This window comes from Natrix helvetica (genome assembly GCF_964273705.1).
Source record: "Natrix helvetica genome assembly, chromosome: 1".
Classification (NCBI taxonomy): Eukaryota; Metazoa; Chordata; class Lepidosauria; order Squamata; family Natricidae; genus Natrix; species Natrix helvetica.
This window is the reverse complement of record NC_138548.1, coordinates 47,570,659-47,586,830: the sequence shown is the minus strand read 5'-3', so window position 1 is coordinate 47,586,830 and position 16,172 is coordinate 47,570,659. Positions and strand designations below refer to the sequence as shown.

Sequence of the window (16,172 nt, the reverse complement as noted above, 5' to 3'; positions counted from 1 at the left end):
ATTAATATGCTGATGATACCCAGGTATATAGGTAGTCCTCTACTTAAAACAGTTCACTCAGTGACCATTAGAAGTTACAACAGCAATAAAAAAGTGACCTATGACCATTTTTCACACTTATAACCATTGCAGCATCCTCATGGTCACATGATTTACATTGGAACGCTTGACAAGTGACTCATATTTATGACAGTCGCAGTGTCCCGAGGTTTAAGAGTTTTATCAAAAGAATTTGGCTTTAATGATTTAATCAATTAATTAGCATTAATACATAATAAATATATAATGTACTATTGTTTAATAGACTTATGCACAATAGCAGTTCAACTGGGATGCACATAATTTGGCCATGTCATGAGTCAGTTCTAATTATTTTCATCCAGCTATCAAACAAAAATGACAAGCATTGTATGCATTCAAAAATTATTTTATTATTAACATAATCTTTCCATTGAGCCAAAGTAGTGTATACTTCATAAGGAATGTCGGTAAATATTCTATTTTTAGCATCTTTTTTACATATTTCCATTGATAAATAAACTCTGGATTCACATAAAAAAGTTAAACTTAAATAACTAATATTTTCATTTCTTTTTCATTTCAACAGGCATACGCTGGTAAAATATAAATATTCTTGTACCCAACCTTTCTTCTAAATACAAGAAATAACAATTAGCTACACATCACAGCTATTAACAACTCAAAACATAACCTTTCAGCTGATTTGCTGGGCTGGACTACCGTAGAAGATGGAACACAGCAAATTTCACATTTTGATTCTGAGCTCCAGAGAGGTTGAAAGCCACGAAGAGAACAGGTCTTTGACAGGCTTGGTTAAAAATAGGCTTTGCTCTGCCACTGAATTTTTAACCTGAATCTATTATCTATCACTGATTCTATTTAGAGTTTTTACATAACACTCTGATGTCACCTAACAAAATATGGCACAATATCCATTTGAACAATAAGCATCAGGTTTCGAAATGACTATGTGGCAAAAATGTAGAGAATACATACATGGTGGCTTAAAGTGTGCATGTGTGTTTATTTCCTTCTCTTTTCCAATTTTTCTTCACTGATTTAGATCCTATATTGCTTTCCCGCATTGGACACCCGACAGAAATGAGCAGATTGCCTGCAGTTGTATTTGTTACCTCTCAGGGTGAAGAGCTGCCCCTTGGAGTCAGAAGGAAAGATGAGCTCACATTCTCAAGTTCAGCTGAAGCAGGATAAGCAGCCTGCTTTTCAAAGGATTCGAGGGATGATGGTGAAAGGGACAATGGGGCTACTGGCTTCAAGCTCCAGTGCCGTCAGGAAACATTCCGTGGCTGCATCATCATTACCCTGAGCTTGCAGAACCACCCCAAGGCCATTCCAAACCTCATGGGCCGTTGAGTTCACCTGGACAGCATCCCGAAGGATCTTCTCAGCCAAGCTGTACCGGCCAAGCTGATGAAGAATTAGAGCCTAGAGGGAGAAAAAGGAAGTAGCATTAAAAACAACCGCAATCAAATCCTAATATGAAAAAGACAGAATAATTATACTGAATGCAATTGGTACCGTATTTTTCGGAGTATACGACGCACCAGAGTATAAGATGCACCAAGATTTTGAAGAGGCAAATTTAAAAAAATAAAGTTTTTGCACTCTGCAGACCTCCCAAAAACAGTCTGTTTTTTGTCAAAAAAAGGGCATGCATAGCCTTTAGGAGGCTTATAGAGTGCCCCTGGGGGCTGGGAGGGGCAAAAATGGCCATGTCCTCCTCAGCCCCCAAGAGCACTATGTAAGCCTCATAAAGGCTATGCATGACCATTTTTGCATGGGGAATGGGGTTTCAGGCCAAAAATGCTGTATTCAGTGTATAAGACGCACCCAGATTTTCAGCCTCTTTTTTTTGATGGAAAAAGATGCGTCTCATACTCCGAAAAATGCCACAAAGAGGGAGTCAAACTATTTTCCAAGGCACCTGAGGGTAGAACAAGAAGCAATGGGTGGAAACTAATCAAGGAGAGAAGCAACTTAGAACTGAGGAGAAACTTCCTGACAGTTAGAACAATTAATCAGTGGAACAGCTTGCCTCCAGAAGTTGTGAATGCCCCAACACTGGAAGTCTTTAAGAAAATGTTGGATAGCCATTTGTCTGAAACGGTATATAGGGTTTCTTGCCTAGGCAGGGGGTTGAACTAGACCACCTCCAAGGTCCCTTCCAACTCGTAAATATGGTAAATCCGTGGCAATAATGCTAGATAACAAGAGGGCAACCATTTCCAATCTGATCCCCTCCAGCATAGTAACTCATTTCAAATTCTTGAAATGTTAATTATTTCTTTATTTTACATTCCATGTTTATCATTATTTTTATAAATAACTCAAGGTGGCGAACATGTTTAATGAAACTTCCTTCTCCTATTTTTCCCACAAAAAGTTCTTGTGGAGTGACTTGGGCTATGAGAGAGTGATGGACCCAAGGTCACCCAGTTAGCTTTCATGGCTAAGGTGAGCTAGAACTTATGATCTCCCAGTTTCTAGCCTTGTGCCTTAACCACTAGCCCAAACTGGCTCTCTTATATTATTGCTTTTATTAGTTTTTTATTATTTATTTCATGATCTTCTGTATTTCATGTATTTCCTGTTTTTACTCTATATTTAAGCATACTGTTAATAGGACTATATAGTCCAAAAGGAATACTTCCAATGGTTTAATAGGCTGTCTGTTACATTTCAATTTCAAGAGCTCTTGAGTTGTCCTATTACAACGGTCGCGGGGAGGAGGGGATGCGAGGACAGGATAAGATCCCAAGGTCGGTTGGGAGACCGTGGCTGCTGGTTACGCCCGGTCGCTTGTACCAACCCCTGCAGCCTAGGTGGACAGGTGCTACAGAGCCAGGGCCTGCGGCTGATGCTTTGCAACGCAAGGTCTGTCATCAACAAGGCCCCCCTCATTAATGAGTTGATCTCAGAGGGGGAGCTAGACCTTGCAGGGATAACGGAGACCTGGTTGGGCCACGAAGGTGGTTTACCCCTCGTGGAAATGTGCCCACCGGGTTTTCGAGCATTCCATCAGCCTCGGGCCCTGGGTAAGGGTGGTGGGGTGGCGGTGGTTATGCGGGAATGTTTAGAGCCGAGGGAGTTCACTGTTCCTCAGATACCCGGGTGTGAGTCCCTTGGTGTGAGTTGGGGCCCAGGGAGGCAGTGGGGCTTGCTGATTGTATACTTGGCTCCTCGCTATGCATCAGCAGCCCTGCCCGAGCTCCTCGAGCTAATCTCAGCGACGGCAGTTGAGACTCCCAGACTTCTGGTCATGGGGGACTTCAACTTGCCGTCAACGGGAGCGGCTTCCGAGGTGGCTCGGGAGTTCATGGCTTCCATGACGGCCATGGACCTGACCCAATTAGTGCAGGGCCCCACTCACGAAGGGGGCCACACACTGGACCTCATTTTTGTATCTGAACAGTGGACGAGTGATCTGGGAATAGGGGATTTAGTTATCACGCCCCTGTCATGGTCAGACCACTCATCCCTCCGGCTGGACTTCCCTGGCGCTATCCCCCACCGCGAGGAGGCGGAACCAGACTCTATAAACTGGTACCGCCCCAGGCACCTGATGGAATCTGATAGATTCCTGACGGAGCTTGGGCCAATACCTGTAGCCTTGTCCCGCTCCCGTTCCGAGGACCTAGTGACTGCCTGGAATAGGGCGACGACTGGGGCCTTGGACCGGGTTGCGCCGTTGCGACCTCTCCTGCGGCATCGACCCACCCGGGCTCCCTGGTTCACTGAGGAGCTCAGGGTGATGAAGCGCCACAGGAGACGTCTAGAGAGCAGGTGGAGATCCTCGCGCTCCGAATCTGACCGAACACAGGTAAGAGCCTATTTGCGGACTTACCTTGTGGCAATAAGAGCGGCCAAACGTAGACATTGTGCTGCTCTTATTGCGTCCGCGGATAACCGCCCTGCCGCCCTGTTTAGGGTGACTCGCTCCCTCTTATCGCAGGGGGCGCGGGAGACACCCTTACAGGGTAGAGCAGAGGAGTTTGGGGAATATCTTCAGGACAAAATCGATCAGATCCGGAGCGGGTGGACCTCCGTCAGTGGACCAGACGAGCCGCCAACAGCGAGTCTTGAGGGACCATTCTGGGAGGAGTTTGACTCTGTTGCCCCCGAGGATTTGGACAGGCTGCGTGGACGGCTGCGACCCACCACTTGTTTAACGGACCCGTGCCCCTCCTGGCTGGTACTGGCAGCCTGGGAGGTGACACGAGGCTGGCTCCTGGGCCTGGTGAGCGCCTCACTGAGTGAGGGATACTTACCAACCGCCTTGAAAGAGGCGGTGGTGAGACCCTTGCTCAAGAGGCCTGCGCTCGACCCAATGGAGCTAGCTAACTATCGTCCAGTCTCCAACCTCCCCTTTCTGGCGAAGGTTGTCGAGAATGTGGTGGCGCAGCAGCTCCCGCGACACCTAGACAAATCCGACTATCTAGACCCACGCCAGTCCGGCTTCCGACCCGGGCACAGCACTGAGACAGCCTTGGTCGCGTTGGTCGATGATCTCTGGAGGGCCAGAGATAGGGGTTGCTCCTCTATCCTGGTCCTATTAGACCTCTCGGCGGCTTTTGATACCATCGACCATGGTATCCTATTGCGCCGGTTGGAGGGGATGGGAGTCGGAGGCACCGTTTTGCGGTGGTTCGGCTCCTACCTCTCCGACTGGAAGCAATGTGTGTTGACAGGGGGGCAGAGATCGTCCCTGAGGCCACTCACTTGTGGGGTGCCACAGGGGTCGGTCCTCTCGCCTCTCCTGTTCAACGCATATGTGAAGCCGCTGGGTGAGATCATCCGTGGTTTTGGGGTTGAGTACCATCTTTACGCTGATGATACTCAGCTGTATATTTCAACCCCAAACCACCCCAACGAGGCTGTCGAAGTGATGTCCCGGTGTTTGGAAGCCGTCGGGGTCTGGATGGGGGACAACAGACTTAAACTCAACCCCTCCAAGACCGAGTGGCTGTGGTTACCGGCGCCTCGGTTCAGCCAGCTGACTCCATCGCTGGCCATAGGGGGCGAACAATTGTCCCCTGTGGAGCGGGCGCGCAATTTGGGCGTCCTCCTTGATGCCCGGCTGTCAATGGAGGACCATGTGGCAGCCGTGGCAAGGGGGGCGTTCCACCAGGTTCGCCTGGTGCGCCAATTGCGCCCCCTACTGGACCGGAGTGCCCTGCGCACGGTCACTCATGCGCTGGTGACGTCTCGCCTGGACTACTGCAATGCTCTCTACATGGGGCTTCCCTTGGGACGCGTCCGGAGACTGCAGCTAGTTCAGAACGCAGCCGCGCGGGTTATTATGGGAAGTACACGTTACTCCCACGTAACACCTCTCCTGCGCGAGCTGCACTGGCTACCTGTGGCCTTTCGGGTGCGTTTCAAGGTATTGATCACCATCTTTAAAGCGCTCCATGGCAGTGGACCTAGTTACCTGCAGGATCGCATCCTACCACACACGTCCCTGCGACCTATCCGCTCACACAGAGAGGGGCTCCTCCTGGTGCCGTCTGCTAGTCAATGCCAGCGGGCGACACCTAGGAGTAGATCCTTCTCTGTGATGGGCCCAACCCTCTGGAATGACCTCCCCCCTGACATTCGAACTACCACCGACCTCCGTTCCTTCCGGCAAAAGTTAAAGACTCACCTATTTCAATCAGCTGGCCTGGCACTTTCTTAGTTCTACCTCCCGGGGATTTATTCATTTTAATTGGGTTTGGGGTTTTAAAAAGTTTTTAATACACTATATACTATATTTAATATTTATTATTCTATGTACAGTCTTGCAACCTCCTCCACCTACGTATTTAATTATTTAACTGTTTTGTATGTATTTTATAACGTATTTTAGTGACTGTACACCGCCCCGAGTCCCTTTCGGGAGAGGGGGCGGTCTATAAATATGAATAATAATAATAATAATAAAAGTTACAGGCAGCAAAGATAGGAGAAACAGCTTACTTTTGGAATGTCACAAATATTTCCCATCTACTTTGCAAATAAGCGAAGTTGGTAACTTACCGTATTTTTACCATACCAACTACCCAGATATATTGTAATAGGCCAGGGGTGTCCAAACTTGGGAACTTTAAGACTTGTGGACTTCAACTCCCAGAATTCCCCAGCCAGCTGGCTGGGGAATTCTGGGAGTTGAAGTCCACAAGTCTTAAAGTTCCCAAGTTTGGACACCCCTGTAATAGGCTATGAGAATCACCTTGACACACACAAACTGGAAGAGCTGCAGCCTAGATAATGGTCAGAAAAAAAATATCTCAGCCCGCAAGAATGAACGGGGGCAGGGAAAGCATCCCAGAGGAAACTCTTCCTAGTTGTCTAGAAAGTAAAGGGAAACTTGCAAGACTGATATCAGCCTTTCAGGAGTGGTCCAGACAAGAAACCAAAGCCAGTACTAACTATTGTAGTACTTAATAGTACTAACACTATTTTTATTGTAAATTTACAGTAACAAAATCCTCCGGTTGGGTGTTTCTGGTTTAAAGAAAAGTAAAGTCTCTGTAAAGATTTTTGGTTTGCTTATTTATTTACCATATTTATACATCCGCCCATCTCACAAATGTGTCTCTGGACAGTGTACAAATAAAACTAATAAAACAAATATAAAACAACAATTAAACACAATTTAAACACAAATGGTGTTAGTGGTACTTCAGTACTCAACCTTAATTTGTTCCAGGAGGGACGACGAGTATCAAAAACGATGAGTACCAAATTTTTCCAATAAGGAATAATGTAGCGAGTCACATTGACAAGTTCTAGCTTGTGTTGAGTACTAAACAAATAATGAGTAGTGGGACAAAATTTCCATGTCAAAATGCATTGAGTACCAAATTTGATGAGTTTCAAAGCAGTTGAGTACCAAGGTACCATTGTATAAGACTGCAGGAAATAGACCAACATGCTACACACAGTATAACCATCTTGCAGGGTCCCTATTTCCCTGGGACCCTCAAGCCTGTCAAAAGCCATGGTTTGAGGGATTTCCTAAATGCCAATAGGGTTGGGGCTAAACTCACCTTGGGGGGAAATGAAGCAGTAGGAAATCATTACAAACTGCAATAAATAATTTCTTAGAAAGCATGTATGAAACTAGACATTATGTATGTTACAGGGTGGCAGTTACAACAGTCACAGGGTCACAGTAGGAAAAGTACTCTTCACATACTCTTTTTCCATGACTGTCCCCATGTGCCTGCAAACTGTGAGAAAAGGGCAGTCATATGACCAAATTAGATCTTTGCATTTTCTTCATCCGATTGAAATCTTGTAGGAATTCTCCATTCACAATCATGCCTCATTTCTATATCAAGGGGGTGTAATGAATCTCTTGAACTTTGTGTGCAATGGAATGTATTGGGAAATAGGAGGCTCTGTTGCAGAAACAGAAATTAATTTGTTTTGGTTCAGCCTGAATACCAATTAGGGCATTTTGAGGCTCCAGTTTCCTTTTGAACAGCTCCCATTTTCTCCTCTGAACTAAGCACTAAACAATGACACAGCTTCTTGTTACTGTGCAGGAAATATGCACACTGTAACGTAAATCTAAAACAAATGTGGAATTGGTTTTTTTAATAGAACAAAATCTAAAAAGTATCCCCAAGTCTAGAGAAAACATGAAATTGATAACTATTTTGTATGTTTGTCTAATACAATATAGTCCTCACCCCTGCCAAAAGTTAAGGGCAGCTCTTGGTGGTCAAAAGTTTGCAATCAATGGCTACAGGCTATGATAGGGATGGAGAACCTAGAGGTCCTTGAGATATTTTGGACTTCAACCATGAAACAATCTGCTCTGTAAAGAATAAGGATGGGGCATGGTTCTAATTTAGATTGCTGTGGTCCTTGTGATTACACTTTCTGGTTGTCAAAGGTTTGAACGAGTCACAGAAGATCTTTCTAACAGTGAGAAAAGTTAATCAGTTGAACGGCTTGCCTCCTGAAGTTGTGGATGCTCCATTGCTGGAGATTTTCAAGAGATTAGATAATCATTTGGTATAAGGTCTCCTGCTCAAGCAGCGATTTGGGCTAACAGGCTTGCAAGGTCCCTTCCATGATTCTATAATTTTAAGGGTAACTCACATGGTGATTTAAAATAATTAAATGCTGCATTCTTTCAACTCACCATTCTTAATAATTCATTAGAGGTTAGGAATGGCTTTTTTGTAATCTTCAAGGGTCCATTTTAATCCCACATATCATTTATGTTAAAAGTCATGACCTTGAATTACCACTTCTAATGTTTTCAACTTTACATTTCACTTATGATAATAAATACAAAGCAGTACTAAAAAAAAAACCACTTTAAGGAGCTTTAGGTAGACACGTGGAGGAAAACAGGAAGATACATAACCACATAAAAATGTTTCAAATCATAACTTTAAAGGTTTTCCATTTATGTCTCCTAAAAACAAGGACCTAACCTTTTAAAGCAGGGTACTTTTGGCTCAATAATACTACACATCCCCTTCCTTCCAGATCTTGAACAGAAGAGTAATCCTTGTCCCTCCCAGCTATCCTTTCACAAACTAAGCCCCCTTGTTGCTTGCCAAACCAGCTCCTAGGTATTCCCTTTCACAGCAGCAAAATCTCCTGGGTAAACAGACAACCCATTCTTTGGTGGGCTGCTGGGAAAACATGTGGGGAAGCTTCTTCAACACAATAGCCTTCAACAAACCCTTCTAAATAGCTGTTTGCTGAGCTGCAGGTAAGTATAGCAACCTCAGCTTTGAATCACTGTAGCTAAGAGTCTGCCCAGTCAAACCAGAATTATATATGGCTTTATTGTTCATTGAATCCATTGAAGCAGACAGAATAATGTTTGCACACAACGTATGCGTTCACTATGCTCTTCTGTTTACCTAGCATGCCTATTCTTGCCTTTTTATCTACAATGCAGCCTCTAGTACGCTGCATACATCCAGCTGTGTAAACGCATGGGATGGTTAATTTTCCATTCCCCTCCTCGCACTTCCCCTCCAACAAATCTCCAAGGTAGTGAATTGCTTGTTCCCTTATTAGTAAGAAGCAACATTTGTTTCGGAGGGAAAATGTTCTTTAGCTTGGTAACACGAGTTTTAAAATGTCAACCTTAATGTTGCTGCTTATTGAACTTTCTCCTGCTCCAAAAGGGTAATGAATGTGGGAAATAAATCAAGACAATTTTGGCCATTCCTAGGAGAAAAGTGATTGCTAGAAGGAAAATGAAGATCTACTTCAGAAGCCTATCTACAACTTCAAATAAAATTAGTCTAACATGCTTCCAGAATGCTTCTCTCCCCCCCCCCCCACTCTTACGCACAGATGAAATGAATTCCTATTCAGCTAAAATTTCTACTCATGTCAAATCAAGTGTCATTTTAGAAAGACCTGAAAGACCTATTCAGGCAACAGCAAAGAGAATGTATGGAGACAAAATGTTGAGAGTATGTGTCATTCTAAGGTTTCTACCCCAATCCTGGGTTAAGTTAAATTTTGAGGCCAGGGGATAACTGCACACGTGGTTAAATGCAGTTCAAAGTTATGACAGCTCTAAATGAGTAGTGGTTAGGATCAGTCTGCATAATTTGGCCATCCCGGCAACCCTGTGATGACATGATCGTGATCTGGGTGCTTGGCAACCAGTTCCTGTTTATAATGGTTGCAGCATTTCACGGTCAAATGATTATGATTCACAACCTTTCCTGCTGGCTACCTGTAAGCAAATCAGGGAAGGTCACATGTTGTCCTTCTCTTCCCCCCCCCCCCGTCCTACAGGTTATGTGACTTAAAGAAATGTGGAACCATGAGAAGACATGTCTACTCTTCATTCTCAGCTTTTGCTTTCGTTGTGATGAGTTACGGGAGGAATAGACCTGTAATGTTCCTTAAAGTTAGAAGATGGTCTTTTTCACATCGCTTGTTTGTGCCGTCAAGTTGTTTTTGATTCCTAACAACCACATAGTTGGGTCTTCTCCATGAGGATGTATCCCTAACCTCTTCTTCCAGGTTTCCCAATAGTGCACTCATCACACTATAATGGAGTCTATCCACGTTGCGGGTTGTCGTCTTCTTCTCTTTCTTTCCACCTTTCCCATCATTAGATTCTTTTCGACAGAGCTGGAGTTTTGCTTGATGTGTCTGAAGTAGGATAATTTGACTCCAGTCATTTGTGCCTCAAGTGAGAACTGGATTGATTTATTTGATGATTCGGTGGTTTGTTTTCTAGGCTGCTATTGGATACTCAACAGCAAAGCTCAAAGGTGTCAATGCTCTTCCGATTTTGCTTTTTTATTTTCTTTGTAATAACTTTATTAAAAAATAATTAATTAATAATAAAAATAATAAAAATTTAAAAAGCAAACAAAAAACAAAAAAAACCTCACTGTAGAGAGAGAGAAAAAAAGGGTAAAAGAAATGACTCCCTCTGCTTTCCAGATATTATAAACAACAGTAACTTAGTATCTTCCCTAGTATCTCTTTTTCCTGGAACTTGTCTCTTATCAATAAACAAATTGTAAAAACTTGTCTTTCAGCCCTAACTGGCATTTTTAAATCTATATTTATTTACAGATGTTGTTGTAATACTGCTTCTTGTCTCTTCTAATAATTCTCTGAAACACTTTGTTAAGTTGCTTTCTGAGATATTTGTCTTTCTTGTGTTCAGCTTCTCTTGGCAATTTCCATGGTTTGTTCTGACATCTTGTTTGCTTTCTTTTTCTTCATTTTCATCAGTCTCTTTTCACGTTCATCCTTAATGTCGTCTTTAAATCCATTTATTAAGTCCTCTGGTTCTCTATTAATGCGGGTCAGGATTTGCTATACCCTTTCTAACTTTAAAAGCAATAATGTTTCTTCTGCTTTTCATGTCTTCAGTAATAAAACAATTTAATCTTCCAACTGAGAGTGTCTCATCGCAGTCCATCTCAATTTGCTGATGCCTAAGATTGCAAATTTGTAGTTGCTTCATTTAATCTTACTATGTTGAGCTTTTGTGTGTTCGTAATTAGGTTCACTTTCCTACTGTAATTCTATTTTTGCAGTTTTGGATTTTCTTCTCCTGTAAAGCAACTAGATGTCCCAAAGGCTTGAATCTAGTCACATCATAAACACCATTAGTACTTAGAAAGATCCTCAGTTCTTCCTCAGTAGTATGTTGTTACCAATTGCTACCTAGCCCAGACTACACTATTGTAAAGTGAAAATGCTTTCAGAATGATCTGTCTTTATAATTAATGACATCTCATTCATTCTATCCACTTTCTTCAGGCTACTCCTTCTTTCTCCACCATTTATCTGGGTTTTTTTTGGGGGGGGGGGAGAAGTTGTTGTTAAAACAGAATAGAAGCAGAAAATGTGAAGGGATTCACCCATCCTATTCATCTATCTTTCAGATGTACCTGTTTTTTTTAGCATGCCATTATATTACAACCCCGCAGGGAAAGTAAACCAACCTCTTGCACTATGTCTTCCCAATCTTTCCTTCTTAAGCCAAAATCAGTTGAACCTAAAAAGATTAGAGGAGAGGAAGTAAAGGAATCAAACAAATTAGTCGAGAATGTACTAGGTTTTCCAAATCCGGGCTACAGAAAGTTCTGTATCTCTCTGCTTCCATCTAATGGTCAGCTGGGTTTTGCTTGCTGACAACTGGTAGATGTCTTTCTATTATAACTGAGACAGGAGAAAAGAAAAGCAACTTCAATTACACTGTTCTCCAGAGGATCACCTGTAACGTGTCTCAGCAATGAAGTCAGACATAATTTAATGTGAGGTAGTCTCAAATCAGAACTTGGCAAATTATCTGCCATCCTTTCTCCTCCTACCAAATATCACAGGTCAGGGGCAAAACCAGCTACCAATAACTCTGCAAAATCAGCTACCAATCACTCTGCTGAATGGATGATGAGGTGGGATGAATTTGAGAGACAAATATTTGATGTTCATTATTCATTTAGCCTTAATTTTTATTATTTACCTTACACTTCTATTATGATACGATTTCTTAGATACTGCCATCTAAAAGTTGACCTGTTACTGCATATTGCAATCAGATTAGAATTTTGACCAGTAATAATCTAGAGGATTTCTACTTGGTAGCACTAATGAAACTGTTTCATAGGACTACCAATCTTCTGAGAAAGCACACTTTGACAGAGAAATGGGAGATTCATAAGCCAATGTCAAACAATGTTTGATAAGCCGCCTGGGAAAGCCAAGGGAAATCATCAAAACCATAAAAAAGCGAAAGTTAAAATATTTTGGACATGTGATGCGACACGCAGAAAAATACGCATACTTCACTTAATCCTCCAAGGAAAGATTGAAGGTAAACGAGGTCCAGGCAGAAGAACATCATCATGGCTTCAAAATCTAAGGGACTGGTTTGGAAGAAACTCAACAGCACTTTTTTGTGCATCTGTTGATAAAAATAGGATTGCTAACATGATCGCCAACATCCAATGATAGATATGGCACAAGAAGATGTCAAACAATCCTCCCTTAAAAGAAAGCTGCCTTGTAAGTACTGGTTGGAGATACAGAATCACAAAGCTCAAACCAGAGTTTTCAATGCTATTGTATATTTGGAATATTCTTTCTTTTTTCCCTTTATGAAACCAATTTTACTCATGGTGGGGGAAGGCAAAATGCCTCATAATAAATATGGGATGGAGCTGGGAAGATGGCAGTTCCTGAATGCGTTACCTTTATGTTCATCTTTTCCTTTTTGGAAAAAGGAAAGTGTAACTTGCAAATTGAAATAAATAAGTTGGCTTTAAACTGCCTTAGTAGCAAACAGATTAGATGGACATCATGGTGATATGTCCCTCAAAAATAATAAACTGATTTTCTTCCTCAGCAAACTGAACATGAGGATGAGCTCTTACTGTTACAAGCATCTGAAAATAAATTAGCATTTGAAAATTCACATGTGTTTTTCATAGCTACTCTGAGAATGGGTTGAGGGCAAGTGTGAAGGGAACTAGGAACCTTGAATGATTTAATTCCATGGAGGATGGAACTGAGATGACTGAGAGCAAACTAGGAAGAAACAGATTGCAGAAGATACTGATTAATTCTGACATTACAGAAGGACTGCCATCCAATAAGAAAGAAATATTTGCAAATAGTAGGATATTTGGTTTTACGAATGGGATTGATTGTAGGATTTTTTTCCCAAATTAAAAAAAATCCTAAGAAATGACTAAATTGCATGTTTAATAGTTGAGAACTATGCTGTACAGAATCATGTGACAATGAGATAAGCAGCATATAAATTTAATAAATAAATAAAACAATATAGTGTACAACTCTGAGGTTAAGAAAGCATTTTGTTGCCACTATAGTTCACTCATGTGGAAAGGATTTTTGAGGAAATGTCTCTGCTAGCTTTCCTTGGCCTAAATTCCTGCTAACAGATTTAGATAGAAATTAAGACCAATATATCCAATTATTCACACCATCCAGTAAAGGAAAGAGGATAGGGACAAATAATATCCACACATTTAAGGAATAGGTATCACTAGCTTACTCAATGCTTCTTTTTCTTCTGCTTTTCCTTTTTTCCAGCTGATAATAATTAACAAATACTGTTTCATATGACTGCTCGCCTGAATACTATGATTAAAATGCTCTATCTCATGAAGATCAGGATGTGCCTATATTACTGCATATTAATCACATTTATGGCTATTTATAGGGTCTGAAAATTGAAATCTTCAGGTTTAATCCTGAAAATAATCCCAGTTTTTGTTTAGTGACAAAATTTTATCAATTCAATGTCTATGATTACAAAGAATACGTTTCTGTCCCCAGCAGACTTATCTTGCTAAGCTGCAAACTGATTTTTATAGTTGGGGATGCTTATAAATCACAGTACAGAGAGGTTATGCTATAATAAAAATGATGTGTGCATGTAATTTGCTTTGCTGATATTTTATGTTCCTATTCTAAAAGACCTATTTGCTTATTGACCTAAGTTCTATTTCTGTTCAAATCATAACATTTCCCTCAATGTAGTTACTTCCACCTACACAACTCAGCTGCATGAGGACTGATTCATACATGCTTTAAAACGCATCTCTGCAATTATCAGAAATAGAAAACAGAATCTAGCTCCACCAAATGTTAAAGTTTAAAGTCCAGGTGTTCAATGAAGCTTACATAGACTGCAACCTATCATACTTCTAAGGGCTGCAAACTATCATACTTTCAAGGCTTTTGTCCCCTCTGTTCTGTACAAAACTAAAACTTGCAGCTGCATAGTTGGCATTAAGTCATAGTTTATTTCCCTGGTATAGCAGCAAGCTGAACTAGTCAGCTGCTGCCATTACTAAGAGTCCTAAAAATTGGCTGGATTGGTTTTCCTAGCTAGTAGGTCATAAAACGAAATTCTAGATTTATAAAAAGTTTTTGCATGTCTATTTCAAGAAGCTGACTGGTGCAATGATTCTGTGGGAAAAGTAAGCTGATGACAGCAATTGAGCTCTTATGAATACTAAGGGTAAGATTCCACGTGCATATACATATTTATGTATAACAGCATGTGGGAATGCATGTCCATCTGAGTATCTGGCAAATTTGTGTAGTGTATGTTAATGGAAAACACTGGCAGGGGGATGAGATTCAGAAAATAACAGAATAAGAGTTGGAAGGGATCTTGGAGTTCCAGACAAGTCACTCTCGTCTCTTCTTAAAAGCCTCCGGTGATGGACCATCTACAGTTTCTGAAGGCAAGCCTTCCCAGTAGTTAATTGTTCTCACGGTCAGGAAATTTCTCTTTAGTTCTAGGTTGCTTTTCTCCCTTATTAATTTTCATTCATTGTTTCTTGTCTTGCCTTCTGGTGCTTTGGAAAATAGGTTGACCCCTTCTTCTGTGTGGCAACCCCTAAAATATTGGAACATTGTTATCATGTCACTAGACTAGACAAAAGATATAAAGAGGGGTCCTTGGAGCTCTCTGAGCTTGATGGTTTTCTTGCAGACATGGCATTACCCAAACTAGGTAAGATCATCAGTGCTAGTAAGGAGTGCTGTTTGCTGTCAGTTTATATTCTGGTGGCTTGTCTGTCAATGTTGATGGGGTGATCTTAGAGTTTCATAGTCATCTGTAGTCCATAGATGTTGATAAAGATATAATAGACTATATATTTATATATAAATTCCTAAGATATAGAATATATGTAAGATATGGTATTTATAGCCATGTCATCTTGTCTCATTAGTGGACCAATTGTTTCCTTGATTTTCGTCTTATTTTTTATGTGTTGAAACTTATTATTTTTGACATTTGTTGTAAATCTTACTTCATTCTGAGCCTTAGCTTTCCTGACTTCATCTTTGCAACTTTGGGCTATTTATTGGTATTCTGCCTCAGTTATATGTCTCTCTTTCTATTTCCCCCCCAATTTATCAGAGAGTTCTTTGTATAAGTATCTGGTTTCTTCCTATATTTTTTTGTTTTTCTTTTTAAGTGGTATTGAGCTAACTTGGGCTTTTATAATCATATTTTTCAGTTTCCCAAGTTTATTGAATTATTTTCCCTTTAAGATTTTCATCCATTGAATCTTTCCCAAGTTCTCTCTAAGTTTGTTAAAATCAGCTTTTGTAAAAGTTTAAGATACTAGTCTGATTATGTTCTATTGTTTGTGTTTGCATTATGTTGAATTCCAATATGACATGGCCATTCTCCTCCAAAGTTCCAGCAACTTCAACTCCCACTATCACTTCTTCTCTATACTGAACCAGGTCCAGTATAGCTATCCCTCTAGTTCCCTCCTCTATCTTTTGGATGGCAAAGTTGTCAGTAGATTGGTGAGGCACCTGTTCGATCTCCCACTTGATGCAGAGTTTGCCTCCTAGTTGATGTCAGGGTAGAAACAAAAATATTATTTTGCTTATATTAATTTGTTTTACTTGATCCTATTTTGTTTGGGGGACAGTTGTGGTTATTCCAAGTTGGGATTCTCACAAATATATAGAACCCTAAAAATTTAGATAAACTTTTGAATTGCATATTGAACAAACCCCAAATTTTTAATAGTCATTTGTTGAGTAAATCTAGTGGTTTAAACAACATATAACATTAAGCCACAGTAGATGAGCTTACATACTACACAAATGCAAAACTAAGTAAACCACAT

The 16,172-nt window shown here is 41.1% G+C and overlaps 1 protein-coding gene across 3 annotated transcripts in view; it reads right to left on the bottom strand.

Moving 5' to 3' along the window:
- Nucleotides 1–362: 362 nt before the first annotated feature.
- TTC7B (tetratricopeptide repeat domain 7B) overlaps nucleotides 363–16,172 on the bottom strand; it is a 119,187-nt gene continuing 103,377 nt past the window's right edge. For 2 of the 3 annotated variants that reach the window (XM_081937211.1, XM_081937212.1), the window contains exon 20: nucleotides 365–1,467. In XM_081937211.1, coding sequence (XP_081793337.1) covers nucleotides 1,246–1,467 — 222 coding nt within the window. In that variant the 3' untranslated portion in view covers nucleotides 365–1,245. Of the gene's footprint in view, nucleotides 1,468–16,172 lie in introns of all 3 variants that reach the window. The other variant, XM_081937210.1, reaches the window with a different exon arrangement.